General features: G+C 50.1%; 3 protein-coding genes across 3 annotated transcripts; all 3 read right to left on the bottom strand.

The window, feature by feature from the left end:
* Window positions 1-3,443: 3,443 nt before the first annotated feature.
* MRS44_018602 (uncharacterized protein) lies at window positions 3,444-3,741 on the bottom strand (the record flags this gene model as incomplete). Its single annotated transcript, XM_065616074.1, has 2 exons — window positions 3,444-3,682; window positions 3,738-3,741. 2 exons carry the CDS (start codon window positions 3,739-3,741, stop codon window positions 3,444-3,446), a joined length of 243 nt encoding a protein of 80 aa, XP_065472146.1.
* A 615-nt stretch (window positions 3,742-4,356) lies between these two features.
* MRS44_018601 (uncharacterized protein) lies at window positions 4,357-6,211 on the bottom strand (the record flags this gene model as incomplete). Its single annotated transcript, XM_065616073.1, has 7 exons — window positions 4,357-5,164; window positions 5,215-5,540; window positions 5,586-5,747; window positions 5,807-5,833; window positions 5,887-5,906; window positions 5,972-6,056; window positions 6,113-6,211. 7 exons carry the CDS (start codon window positions 6,209-6,211, stop codon window positions 4,357-4,359), a joined length of 1,527 nt encoding a protein of 508 aa, XP_065472145.1.
* Window positions 6,212-8,046: 1,835 nt separating this feature from the next.
* Window positions 8,047-12,760, bottom strand: MRS44_018600 (uncharacterized protein; the record flags this gene model as incomplete). Its single annotated transcript, XM_065616072.1, has 12 exons — window positions 8,047-8,064; window positions 8,118-8,436; window positions 8,490-8,825; window positions 8,879-9,114; window positions 9,279-9,582; window positions 9,809-9,935; window positions 10,916-11,481; window positions 11,541-11,888; window positions 11,948-12,054; window positions 12,118-12,255; window positions 12,305-12,387; window positions 12,649-12,760. 12 exons carry the CDS (start codon window positions 12,758-12,760, stop codon window positions 8,047-8,049), a joined length of 2,694 nt encoding a protein of 897 aa, XP_065472144.1.
* Between the last annotated feature and the right edge of the window lie 2,111 nt (window positions 12,761-14,871).

Raw genomic sequence — 14,871 nt, 5'->3', positions numbered from 1 at the left:
TTGTCAGCAGCTCGTGTATAACGCCGCGAGAAGATCTACGGACCCAGCAGCGTCGTCTTCATCATGCACGCCGCCTGCACCGGCCTAACGCTATGGCTTTCATCGTCTGCTCCCCTTGTCAGGACATCATCTCTGCACCGTCATCCTTTCTTATTGATACTAAAGCTTCTGCGCAGCGCTATCTGAGGCTCAAACAACATTTAGGAAGTTTTAGCAAAGAATATTCTAAACTAGGAGCATAAAAGCGAACAATGACGCGATTATTTTGTCTGGTAAACGATCTGAGCAAATGTCCACAGGCGACAGGGCGAATACACAATATTGGTAAGGTCTGCACACAATCCCTGATGGGGCGTAGCACCAACTTCATTATTTCGCCACCGAAGACTTCACGGTCTGACACATGTTCTAGCGATTTCTAGAGCGAGAGTGATTTATGAAAGGAAGATTTGAAATTATTGCCAATACTTAGACTGGCCGGAAAATATTTCATCGTTGACGATGAAGTTGCACCGCTCCGGTACGCAGAAGTGATAGTGTTGAACCATGCCTGAGTTGGGAGGGGCTAATGCTATAGATGACATCGCATTTACTATGATCGGAAGCCACGGAGTTCATGAATCCAGCTGTTGGCATCTGGACTTTCTCACAATTTGGTGGGCAACCATGGTTCCTCGCGTGTCGTTCCTTGTTCCCTGGCGCGGTGGCATGTGTTGGGCACACGACGTTAGTGTTGAGCTCTTGCAGGTGGAGGAACCGGGCAAACCGACCTCAGATCGCTGGATGGAGCCCTTCTCCAAGATCTCCCTTGATGGCACCCTCATTTAAATGACCTCATTTAAATAAGTGCCAAATTCGCTAACCAGTGCCGCATTGGAGGCCACATCATATACGCCTCGGGCACCGTGCCTACATTACAATTCGGTTAGCTATCGTCTGTGGAATTTCGTTCATTATCGTTGCTGTGCTTGGCGGTAAATGCAAGCGATGCACACTCTGGGATGCGACCCATGTTTTAATTAGGAGTACTAAGTAGTTTCGCCTCCAGTCATGCTGACTTAACTTGGGATGTGATTTCTGTTTGGAGAAGGCAGTTCAGTAAGGGGGGTAAATCTGATTTGGCGTGCCTTGGTTTCAGAAATCAGTATTTATTACGCCCGGGAGAACGGATTTGGCGTGCCTTGGTTTGGTAGAGGATGTCTCGCGTGAAGCAAAACCACGAATAAATAACGTAACGTGCCCCAACAAGCAAGTGCAACAAACAAGCAAGTGCAACAAAAATTCCCTCAATCTCTCTTTCTTCCATTTGATCAGTTGATTCTCAACCACCAGATATGTCTCAATTTAATAACGAGGCTAATATGCTTCTTGCTCTTCAAGCCCTTCAAAATGACCGAAAATTAAGTCTCCGACGCGCTGCAAGCATCTACCAGGTCCGTTTTTGGGCCTTATATTGCCGACAGAAGGGCATTCTCATCGCGATACCATACCCAAATCACGCAAGGTATCAGATTTAGAGGAACAGATCATTATTCAATTTAACCTCGACCTAGATTCGCGAGGGTTTCCCCCGCGACTGCGTGGTGTTGAAGAAATGGCTAATCAACTGCTTGCCGACCGTAACGCATCACCAGTTGGCAAGAACTGGGCTTCAAACTTCGTCAAGCGACATCTAGACCTCAAGACGCGTTTCTTTCGCAAGAATGACTATTAGAGGGCTAAATGCGAAGATCCGACCCTTATTCATGATTGGTTTACGCTCGTAGCGAATACAATCGCGAAATATGGTATCACCTTCGCCGATATCTACAACTTTGATGAGACCGGCTTTATGATGGGCCTGATTGCAAGCGGAATGGTCGTTACAGGCGCCGAAAGGCGTGGAAGACCGAAATTAGTCCAGACCGGAAATCGGGAATGCGCCACAGTCATCCAAGCGATCAATGCCGAAGGGTGGGCGATCCAGCCGTTCATCGTGGTTGCAGGCCAATATCACCTCGCCAGCTGGTGCCGGGAAAGCAACCTCCCGGGCGATTGGGCTATCACCGCGACTTACAATGGCTGGACTGATAACGAGACGGGTCTCGAGTGGTTAAAGCACTTTGATCGGCATACAACGACCCGATCAAATGGTCGCTATCGTCTTCTAATCCTTGATGGCCACGAAAGTCACCATTCATTCGACTTCGAGAAGTATTGCGAGGAAAACAAGATTATTACGCTTTTGTATGCCGCCTCATTCGTCTCATCTGCTCCAGCCTCTTGGCATCGGGTGCTTTGGGCCGCTCAAAAAGGCATACGGTCGAGAGATGGAGCATCTGATCAGATGCTCTATCACCCACGTTTCGAAAACCGAGTTTTTCCTAGCATTTTATGCCGCCTACCAGGCCACCATGACAGACAAGCAATATCAAGGGGGGTTTTAGAGGAGCCGGGCTTGTTCCATTGGACCCCGAAAGTGTCATATCAAAGCTTAATGTGCAGCTACGGACCCCAACGCCTGCCAAGGAGGAGGCAAGCCTCCCCGACCCTTGGGCCTCGAAGACTCCAAAGACCATCCTTGAGGCTAGCTCTCAGTCTAAATATCTTGAAAGACGAATCAGAAGGTATCAGAGTAGCTCTTCGGCATCTGTACTTGAGGCGCTGAAGTCATTTTCTAAGTCAACAAAGGCAATAATGCATGAGATGATATTATTGAAGTCTGAGATCCAGATCCTTCGACTCAAATGAGGCCCTTAGTAAGCGGCGGGAAGCAAAGAGAGCCCGTCTACAGAATAGAGGGAAGGTGACTCTAGATGAGGGTAGGGAAGTAAATGACCAAATGGATATTGATACGCAGGTGGTGGCCGAATCGTCGAGAAGCGGTGGACAAGGAGCGTCGGCGCAACCGAAGGAAAGGCGCTGTGGAACGTGCGGCAAGACCGGTCATGACGCAAGAACGTGTCAGGTTGTTATTAAGACGTCTAAGAGTAGAGCCATTAGTTTAATTGATTAGTTGCTTTGTTGTGTTTTTGTTATAAAATCTTTATTGAGGATTGAGATTTTTGGTCCACTCACTGATTACGTACGTTAAAGGGAGCCCAGAACCCTAGAGATAAACGAGGAACGGAGGGAAGTTGACGCAGTTTCCGGAACAGAGTATCAGGGCCTTTCTGCTGCGCTACTGTAAGAATTCAAGGAGCGATTAATCCAAACAAATTCACTTAGACGGCTAAGCTAGCCACAGCTAGAAACCAGTACTTTCAACTTAGGTTGCCGCTGGCAAAGTTGCGTTCCAGGGACGCGAGAAGATGTGACGCGTCGATAATGATCTCGACAAGACGTAGAGAGCCTTGATTTTAGTCACGCCGACGTGGATGAGACTGTGAGCAAAATGAACGAGCAGATCGCAGCCAAGCGCCCGCGCCGTGTGATCGGCAATACGGTATGCGCCGTCGGTAACGTTACCCATAAGCGTCTCGATTGCCCGGGCAGAACTGGGTGCGGATGTCGGAGATGGTGATGGCAAAGAGGAGTAGGCCTTCCGGTAACTGCAGTGCAACTTTCTGGGCACCTGAGGAACGGATGCGATGGATCGTCTCGGGCATCGCAAAGTTGTAGTTGGCAGGCAGCAGGGCGATAGTGGCCTTGAAGTTGGGATCTTCGAGGATCTCCTTGGGAACTCGGTTCAAGAATCTGAGTGCTCTTCGAGGTTTAGTAGCAATAATAATAAGATATGTGAGCTATATGATCCTCACTCATACTTTGATCTCACAAACTCGAGAAAGAAACTGGTTGTCATGAAGCGGTAAGCAAACTCTGAACAGCACCACTCTCACCTGGCGTCCCTGATCCTCCAGTCTTCACCGCAGCCTCAGCCGCGGCTCGTCGACCCACGAATATCTTCTTTGGTTGCCTTAATGGCGTTCCTTTATTCTGTGTCGTTGGTGCCGTCTAAGTTTCGGCGGCGGGGGGCGAAGTCGACTCAGAAAATTCAAGTGATTTTTCCGGTTTCTTAAGTTTCGCTTTCATATCAGTCTGGCTAGACTTGCAGAATGAAAAGTTGGGCGGCAATGTAAACCCGAATTTCTGGCACTGTACCGCCCACTTTCCAGATTTGTCAAGTCAGTCAAACACTCATAAAGATCACTTGTTGTAGAAACTTTGAAGTATCGGCTTAGGACTTGACTGAATGGAATTAACTCGGCTACCTATGTTCACTCCCAAGACCTTCTCTTGCGCGCTACAGTTTCCTCCAAGACGAGTCCTCCAGCATGTGAACATCCATTGAAAATAAGTTGCTCTCTCTACGAGTCCCACCTCTGCCTTGCGCGCCCATTATACTGTTACCTATCGAAACGCGAACAAATTGGCTCCTCAGGCGTCAATGAGGTTTTCCTTGTTCTGCTGCTGACCCCGGGTCTCGGTCTCCGCCCGAACCCTGACCTTGGCCTTCGCATCCTTGGCGGCTCGCTGGTAGAACTCGTTGAGGATCTTGGCGGGAATACGGTTGAGCATCTCCCTGGGGTAGATTCGGAGGAGGGTCCATGCGAGATCAAGAGACTCGTAAATGGTTCGCGATTCGTACTGGCCCTGGCTAATGAATTGGCGCTCAAACTTCTCCAAGAACTCCAGAGACAGCTTGTCCTCAGGCGACAGAGCCTCCTCACCGACGACAGCCTTCATGGCCGCGGCATCACGACCGATAGCGTACTTGGCGTATAGCTGGTTCGACACATCACCGTGGTCCTTGCGGGTCATGCCCTCACCAATGGCAGACTTCATCAGACGGGACAGCGAAGGCAGCACGTTAATGGGAGGGTAGATACCGCGGTTGTCCAGAGCTCGGTCGACAAACACCTGACCCTCAGTAATGTAGCCAGTCAAATCGGGGATGGGGTGAGTAATATCGTCATTGGGCATGGTCAGAATGGGAATCTGGGTGATGGATCCGTTGCGGCCCTTGACACGACCGGCTCGTTCGTAGATGGTGGACAAGTCAGTATACATATAACCGGGGAAACCGCGTCGACCGGGCACTTCTTCTCGGGCTGCCGAAACTTCTCGAAGGGCATCGCAGTAGGCAGAGAGATCGGTAAGAATGACCAGGACGTGCTTTTCGAGCTGGTAGGCATAGTATTCGGCAGTGGTGAGGGCGAGACGGGGAGTAATGATACGCTCGATACTAGGCAGGGTCAGTCTCGATTGCATGATATCATGGATGACCGCGCCTACGTAGGGTCGTTGGCGAGGTTCAGGAAGAGAGTGACACGCTCCAAGCTGCCGTTCTCCTCGAAATCATGAGTGAAGAAACGTGCAGTCGCTAAGTTGACGCCCATGGCACCAAAGACGATGGAGAAGTTCTCGTCGTGACCATCATGGACGCCCTTGTTGGTAACTCCCTGCTTCTGGACCAGACCAGCCTGCCGGCAAATCTGGGCGGCGATTTCGTTGTGAGGCAGACCGGAGGCGGAGAAAATGGGGATCTTTTGTCCTCGGGCAATCGAGTTCATGGTGTCGATGGCGGAGATACCGGTCGAGATCATCTCTTCGGGATATTCCTAAGGTTGTTAGTCAAGAATGAACGCCCGGAGCGCCTGCCTTACACGAGAGTAAGGGTTGATGGGACTGCCGTTGATGTCGAGGTAGTCCTCCGCCAGTACCTTGGGACCCTTATCGATAGCTCGTCCAGATCCATCAAAGATACGACCAAGCATGTCCTCAGACACACCGAGCTTCAAACTCTGGCCGGTGAACTCGACCTTAGTCTATTGCGTCTCAGCCTAACTTTCTTATTACAGCTCGCATTGCTGCCTGCCTTCTTGACATCGATACCGGAAGTGCCTTCGAAGACCTGGTACACTCGTCAATCGCCCTGTTGAAATACATCGCGTTTCGAGGAAGTACCTGAACGACCGCTCGGTCGCCTGTTAATCACTGTCAGCATGTTCCGCGTCATTACTTCCAGGGGTTGTTTAGTAGCGGCGCGAACCTCGAGCTTCCAGGATCTGACCCGATCGCTCAGTGCCATCGGGAAGAGTGAGCGTCACGATCTCGTTGTATCGCGGGAATTTGACCTATTGTTGCCAGCTGGTAAGGCACAAGCTAACTGGACCCTGGCATAACGACATACATGCTCGAGGATGACGAGGGGACCGTTGACGCCGCCGACAGTGTTGTAGCGGATTCTTGGGATGACCGAGTACGACGACGACTTGCACGGGTCTTCCATAATGGGCGATATATCGAGCAACGGGCGGGAGAGCGAGATGAGAGGGGGACGAGGAGCCGATCTAAAAGCTTGAGGATGGAGTGGGGAAACGGGAAAGATACCTTAAGCTGGGATGAGGATCATCTATATTAGCGTCATATTCCATCGGAGCCGTCCTCGTTTTAGTTGCAGGCAATTCGAATTATTTGCCGCTGGCGGCTTGTAGTATTCAATCGGGGACCTTATTTACATGTCTCAGTACGATTGTCTGGGTGTTATGCGAGGTATCCCTCCCAGTGAGGGAGATACCTTCGGCATATACATTGCATGTTGTATCTCAGCCATTACTCTTTGGCTTTGGCTAACTCTGTGCAGGCCACCTTGGTAATGTTAGGCATGAGGGGGCGCAGCCAAAACTCTTTTGTGAATTGTGAACGATATTGACATCATCCCCTGCGCGTTCTCACGTGGTAGGATCAATAAATCGAATATAGCCTCCCAAAAGACAAGGCAGATCGAGATTTGCAACCAGATACTTGCCACTGCCATGTTGCGCACACCCGAACCATACCCTTGTAGTAATGTAGGATTTGACTTCTCATCGATGCGCTTCATAAATGTAAAAATGAACTTCGTCTTCTCCTCGTGTTCACCCTCCGTTTTTTTTTTCATTTTTTTTTGTTTCAGAAATGGCCTATCGTTACGTTACTGCCATCCAAGGTACCCTGATGGATTGGAGTGATTGAGCCTCATCCGTTGTAAAAACACATGTTTTTAGTGATTGCTGAGCTGTTAAAAGATGCCAGGGACGCGACCGGGAAACCTACCCCCTCGACGAAACCGCCTCTCGGAAAGCACCTTTCGGAAAGCGCCTTGATGACGTGGCTCAAGCCAATGAGGCTTATGTCTCGGGCACCACCTTATCAGCGACAAACCCTAAACCTGGGCTGGCGGAGTGCCTCCGTAATGTTTTAGTGGTCAGCGCAACTGTCGAGACAATTTCGTTGCGGGGGGCGGGATCAAACTTCGCAGGAGGTCCTACAGCCCGGGGTCCCTATATGATCACACGACGAGCGATGGATCGCGATGTGTCTAGGGGAAGCTTCTATGCCGACGTACCTTGCATCCAATTTTCCGTACATTGGTGTGTGTGTATTATGTGTTGTGTGTTGTCTCAGGCGGGTCCATGACGACACGTATATCCTCCTTCCTTTTACAGTATATTCGAACAGATGCGCCAACTTCCCTCTAAGGCCGTTCCGAGTGTATGACCAAACGCAGGACAATACCATCACCAAGACGTCGCAAACACCGCGAATGTGGTTCTACTCTATGCCCCTCGTCCTCATCAAGGATGAGGACCTAACATACCACGGGAAGACATTGAGCGCCAGGTATGAAGAAGGGCGACTTCGAGCAATTCACACAATTACGGGTACAGACGATCACCAGGGCCGGCCAAGGGTAAGATCCAACTTAATCGTGCCAGACTGAAGATAAGGAGCAGATTGCCAACGCCAGTCTTGATAGCTTCCCCAGCGACACCCTTCGCCCGAGAATCCAGACAAGTCATTAAGTCCAAGGGTCGGACACTGACAACGGATAAGCTGTGGGGTGGGAAAATATTTCCACAGCCGCTGTAGAGCTTGGAAAGCCTTGCCTCGATATGGTGGATTTGTGTTGAGCTGGTGGACGGATGCTATCCGGCAGATCTTGGGGAGAATGAATGGACAAAGTCATGGTCAAGGCATGGAGCTGAGAATGTTCGAATAATACGCGAGAGAGGTCGGGGTTGGTATGATGCTCGCCTTGGGCTATTCTCAGATCGTACAGATGAGTGGGTCGAAGACGGGCATTTAGGGAACAGCGGATAGCTTTGGGAAGGTCACCGCGTTTATGTTAAAGTTGGCTTCAGCCTGTAACAGACTCTATCGAGAGTGACATCTTTGGCAACCGGAAACGACTCTCCCAGCTCAATCAGCGCCCGGCAAGCCTTGATGAACGCCTCAAGTTGGATCGGACTGGCCTCTATGTCGAATAACACCTGAAATGCACAGGCCGAAGCAGCTTGAATCGTCCAGTGCTCGTTTCGGAGAGTATACAGAGCTCGGAAGTGCCACAATGTCGACATTATGTTGCGTACGTGTGCGTAACACATTGTAACTGGGTCAAACGGCCCAAACTCTTCCTTAGTTAAACCATCAAACGGCCTGAGTATGCTGATGATGATGAGTTCGACGCTGAGGCTAACGGCATTTAAGTTAGTGATGGAAAGCAACTTCAGAGATTACTAACATACTGGAGTAGTATAGCGGCTGGCAGCACCGCATTCTCCGCCTGAAGTGGTTCTGGAAGAGAAAACTTCCACCCACTAAGCCTTGTGTAGAGTTCCATAGCCCTCTTCGTATTCCGGCGAGGCGGACGGCCCTCCTCGGGCAGGATCAAGAACTCGAGGACTTGTTCTGTAATCTCTGTAAGGTCATATTCCGCGTCAAATATCTCTCGTTTCAACGCCTTTTGTGGAACCACAGACACTGGGTATGGGAACCACCAGTAATCCGGATTGTCTCTCTTGCACAATGGCGATGTGGTTTCATCACGCCAGGTCTTTGGTCTATTCGGTTTCTTGGTAATCCTGTAGCAATGGTTAGGCCTCCTGTCTGAACATGGCCAGAGGTCGTAACATACCAATCCCAGACGTGGAACCCCCATGAAATCCATGACAACGCGTGTGCCTCTCTGCGCTGCCGGGCTCCGGTGATGGCGACGCCAGTGGAGCGCGGTACATCATCGAGTCGCAGCGTAAGGTATCTCGCTTGCATACGACTGTGGTAACTCAACGCCGTCTCCCCATTGCCGAGAGCTCCCTCGTAGACGTACATTAACGCCAGGCCCTGTACTACTGGCAATGAACGGGCAGATATCTTCTAAAGGTAAGAGTCGTGCTGCTTCTTCGGCAAAAGCCCGACCTCGTGTGTTTGGGTCGCTGGACTGACGAAAAGTCGCCTGGTTCGTTGTGTACAGCTGAAGCTCTCGTCAGTAAAGGCTTCATATGTGGCCACATTGGTAAACTACGTAAACAGCTGACGGCTAAAAGCGCGTTGACAAGAAAAGGGGAGCAGAAGCATAACGCGTGTGGCTGGCTTGAGGGGGGATCAAGTGATTTCAGGTCCTCCTCGAAGATGGTCCGATCGATGACACGACTGCAGACTGTATCACATGTCCAATAGAGCAGCAAGAGATAGCTTAAGGGTTTATCGTCGCTGGAGATAGTCGTCCATCGCGAAAGTGGAAGTGTGTATCCTGGAATGTCGACAAGGATGTTATCCTCGGCATATGTATGTTGTGTATCCCGCCAAGTCTTCTCGAAAATGTGCTCTGGATGGCCGTATCTGAGAAAGTACATCAGTTTACAAACATATACTTGCAACTTTGACTGCATAAGCATATGGTACTCACGGGGAGGTAAGTCTGGGGTGCGGAGATGACCAAAACTGAACCGTCGTGCGCTTGCTGGAGATTGTCCTTGGGAGCTACCGGAGATGGAATGACCGGTCGCAGGTCCTCGAAACGCGATATTTGGCGAATGAGACCCGGAAGCTACTGACGGTTGATTACCGAATGCCGGAGCTGAAGTGAGCTGGTGGAGTAGGCTCCTTTCCTGGATGTCCTCCATCACCGACTTCACGTCCCTGCCACCCCATATCTGTCGAAGGATCTCTTCCATTTCCCCAGGCTGTCGCGTCTAGAGTGAGTTATACAGGTTTTCATGATCCGCCATTTGCTCCTGGAGCTTATCGTGTTTCCGTTTTATGGCGGCCGCCTGTAACTCATACGGATAAGCAGCATATTGGCATTCCCGTCCGACCGCGACGCACGCAGAACATCTGAGGCGTCTTTTATCGCACTATGTTGGCCCTTTCGGTTAGTCGCTCTTTTGGCTCGGGGGGAGTAGCATTGATGTAGAACCTTGACCCTGCGTTGTCTGCACGCTCCGCAAGCTGTCTTGACAACGGAGCGCTTCCGGGTCGCGATTCTTGGCGGTGGAGCCCCAGGAAGGTCTCCGCGCGTTGGTCCAGGGAGCAATGGACGATATCGACTGGCATGACTTTCGGACATGTCAAATACGATTATGGCGAAGCTTGAAGGATGAGACGAGGACTGACGAGAATGATGCGAGAAGGGGTTGAGATAAGCAACTCTCATTACGCGAACACCAAACTGCAAGCGAGGGAAAATGCTTCCTTTGCGGGGATGGAATCTAAATCGTTGACGGAATAATATCCGTAAATGATGTATCGACAACGTCACCTCTGCCCCAGCTGATGATGACATAGATTTGTGGATACGAACCACCATCAGGCTGTGCCCAGCTGGAAACCCTCACGCCTATTCTTGGCGAAGGATTCATTAAGGGTCTGCCCGCCTTCCCGCCATTTGAGTCCTGGACCATGGCAGCTTCGCGCGAGACACTAGTTCCCAAGTCAATACTTGTCTTGAACCAGACCAAACAAGATGTGACTCGGTGCGGGCAGAGACTTGCAGGTATACAATCGCCAGCACAAAAACACGAAGACGTGAAAAGCTGGCAGCTCACGTATGCTAGGTGTTAGATTTACTGTCAAGTTCGTTGACTCGGAGGACGGGTCAGTCAATTAATAGCTTTCATACAGCATGCTTGGACCTCCTATCCGGCGTCATGGGCCCTACTACTTGCGCTCTCACTCGCCTCAAGTGCCAATTGATCATACTTCTTGGTCAGATTCTCCACCGCCTCCATCTGCCAATCCTCATCCAGCTTCACAATATTCACCGGAAACGCCGACCTAACATACTGCGGCACCAGCGGCTGGTCGTCCTCCCACGTCGTGTGTCGCCTCAGCGTGTCCATGTCTCCATCCGTCATGCGGTCCCGCATCAGCCGGCAGATAACGGACGAGACGTACACGTGCTGGCCTTGGTCGTAGAGGCCTTTGACAGCGAGGATAAGTGTTGCGCGTAGGATCTTGAGAGTTTCCACATCATCCGGGGATACTGAATCGCTATTTATGCTCTCGATGGTCGTATTTGCTAGGATGGAGAGAAAGTAGGTCAGGAATGTGTCGGTGTGCTTGAAGCCGTGGCGGAGGTGGTAGAGACGAAGTATAGTTTCGAGATATCCCAAAGCGTACGCGACAGCTTTGGGGGATCGAGTCTCATCTTTGACTGCTCTAGGACCTGTGGATGGGCGTAACTCCGTCTCTTCTGGCACCATTTGGGCGACTTTGAAGAGCAGAACACAGTACTCCATGCTGCCTATATGTCAGCTCAAGGCCTGCGTAGTGTATTCTTATTGTCTTTTGAAACTTACTGCATTATGAGCTGGCACGGTAGCACCGCCTTGTGTGACTTGATAGGTTCTGGGACAGCATCGTACCAGTCGTCGAGTTCCTTTCGGAAATGAGCCAGTTCGCTTGCTGTCAAACTCCGAGTCATATTTTTGCCCTCGGATATGATACAGGCAATGGCATTCGCAATACGGCATAGTTCCGTTTGAGCTCGATAGACATATCCAAAGTGCATTGGGAAGAGTGTCGAACTAGGCGGGTATCTCAACCAGAGTTCCCCGTACCACGAGGGTTCCTCGTCTAGGTCTGGCATAGGCGTCGCTGGAGGTCCTCTGATCAGGGGAGCTCTGAGGCAGTGGAAGCCCTGCATTCTGTCGGCCGTTCATCAGCCTTCCTCAGATTATGTACAACGTGGAGTAAAAGGGCTCACGATTGCCAGCGATATAGGGCCCAGGAAGTAAATACACGGGCCGCCTTCTTTCTCCCTTTCTCTTGCTCCGGTGCAAAAAGCTTCTGGTCCTGCGCCAATTGAACCGACTAAAGCAGATACGATATGCCGACCTGATCCATCCCATTGATGGTATAGATGATATGCAACACCAATGCGGCGTGCAGAGTGGTGAGCTTGACCTTACCGCTCTCCAGCTCCCAAAGTCGTTTCACCTCTTCGAGGAACCTATAGCCTAGAGTCTCTGGTCTCCAAAACTGGGCACGGTGGGTGGCTCCACGATAACTATGCTGAGAGAGATTCAGCAGGTCTACATGTTGTTACGTTCTCGTAACCTACACACGCTTCGGCCAGGATAGTGTTAATAAGTAGAGGAAAGTAAAAGCGAGTATCGCCGTCTCTTATGGCCTGGAGGAAGATGTCTTTCCGAAAATAAGTATAATTCGCATAGCCATAGAGGAAATACGCTCGCAAGAGTGTTCGCAGCAACTCATCGTCTGACTCAACTGATGTCTACTTAGAAACTTGAATGCTTGGTATATGAGGGTCTATTAGTTCTGCTGCGTGATACAGCGCCATATAGATGGTCTCGGACGGGCTTGCCTAAGCCTCCGTTTGCTCTACTGACTGCGACAGAGCGTGAAACGTAGTTTGGAATACTAGTGAGCCGAGATACGGACTACCCGGTGATAATAGAGCCGCTGGCATGGAAGTAGAATAAGGGAACTCGTAACGAAGTCGTGTCGCTGGCGCCCATGCCAGCTGTAGAAGGTCGCCGTCTTTCACCTGCCGCATCGTTGTGGCAACGTCGGCGCCCTCGCGAAGTCTGCGGAGGATGCCATGGGACTCTCGCTCCGGCAGGCACCTCAGGAGGTGGTCAAGTTGTTCGTATGTGTTGGTCTTTTCTTGTATCTCATAATAACTAGGTACTTTGCAAATTAATCCACTTTATACAACTTAACCCGCCTCCTGACCAGGAGGTACGACAGGCGGGGATGGGCGGATTAGAGCCCCTCTTAGTATACCGGAAATCATGACGACTCATCAAGATCTAAAGAAGCTCAAACGATGTCGGCAGGATGACCGCTTGGTAAGGTAATGTGGCGGCTCGGTTGTTTGCGTTTGGTGAGTCGAGCCCCCAATCCCCACTTCTCTTATCAGCTGGCTTACCACCATCCCTGCCAATATTCCTTCACATGTTCTTCACATGTCGAGTATCAGGACCGGGACGGGAGTGGCAGGATGCAAATCCCCAACAGAATCGATCTACCGTGTTCAACAGAAATACCCGTATTAAGCTCAATACTTGACTGAATTGAGATGATGCTGATATAAACAGCATCGTTCTACAGAGGACTTGGACCGGCTCTCTCGGGTATTGTATGGGAAAGCACACCTTCTTTCTCCTTTCAGCAATACCACTCGCCGAGTCATAAACCGCGCCTTCTCAAGCTCCGCCGCCGACAGCACTTTCTTCTTCGCTATGGTAGGAACCTCCGTCTGGGAATACGTTTTCATCCGGAAATGCATATTCCTCCTGCACCTGATTGCACCCCTTAGCGTTGCCTATTTGCTTGTCGGCTGGCTCATCCATATCCTGCTCCATGCCCCCCGCATACTGAAGGTTTGGCTAGCTCTTGAGGTAGCATTCTACCTTCTTTCTACCTCCCGCGCAAAGCCTACCTCCAGAGAGCGGCGACACATCCCACAATCGCCTCTCGCAATGATCGCCAGAGGTTGTTCTGGCGCTGCCACGGCAATATTCCAGATCCGGACCGGTTCTTGACAAAGTGGTTCCGGGATGCGCCGGCAGCGGAGATCAAGCGGGAGAACGCCAAGGATTTTTACCGGTGGGCGTTCTTGAACATCGCGGAGCCTGACCCGGCATACGACGAGGAGCTGGAGTACTACACTGGAGAGATGGAGAAGTTGCTAGGGAGGAAGTTGGAACCTGGGCGTGGCAACGCGAAGTGCCTCAGACTGACGCTGGACAAGGTCGAGATGTTACATCGGAGCCTGACGTGGTATCTAGTGAGTTTCTATAATGATATATGCATGGACTTGTCGTCCTATAGTACAATGCCGAAGATGGCAAGGATTCATTGGATGGACAGGTGGGAATCATCGCTATAGAGATCATGCCCATAAGCTCCAGAATAACGTACATGATAAGCTTAGGTCCCATACAAGTATGTGTCCCACTCATAATGTATACCTAAAAAGGTAAACTTTTAATTTTCTAAAATGGCCTATATAAGTTTAAAAATTCTAGAGAGGTTAGATCTAGTTACTTAGCTATAAGAGAAACTATATAGCATTTTTCCTAGATTTTAAAGAAAGTTCCGTTATATAGAAACTGGCAATTATATAGTGCGAATACGGGTTTTCCTCACAAAGTTATAAAGACATTTTTTGTAAAATACAGGAAAATTCATACTGGACATTTACTATATAATAAATCTTCTATCAGAGTTTTGGCTATTTTAGAGGTAAAACGAATTTTAGAATAATTTTTAAAAACCCTGCTTTAAGGTGTAAAATGAAAAAAGACACATGTTTGTCTAGGACACATGCTTATCATGTACGTTAACGGCTCAGGCAATGTTGAAAGATGACATGTGCGAGGAACTCCATTGCATATTGAAAGCGCATGGGTGAGAAAGGTTTGTCCTGGTGTCACATTCGTGGGTGTCCCCTCTTGCTTTCTCTCTATTTGTGTGTCGGCCATTGCCCTATATTGATTTCGAATATGTGAAGCTACGGAAGCGTGGTTGCCACGCATCTCCTTCACACCCCACAGATCGCACGGAAGATTGGACCGATTTTGTTTGTTGATCCGGTGTCTTTCCTGCTACATCTCCCTGATGTGACATATAATTTTGTGACGTCTTCCCTACCTTTTCACT

Source organism: Fusarium solani, assembly GCF_023522795.1.
Source record: "Fusarium solani strain SB1 chromosome Unknown bctg00000016, whole genome shotgun sequence".
NCBI classification, from domain to species: Eukaryota; Fungi; Ascomycota; class Sordariomycetes; order Hypocreales; family Nectriaceae; genus Fusarium; species Fusarium solani.
This window is presented reverse-complemented; position numbering and strand designations above follow the sequence as displayed.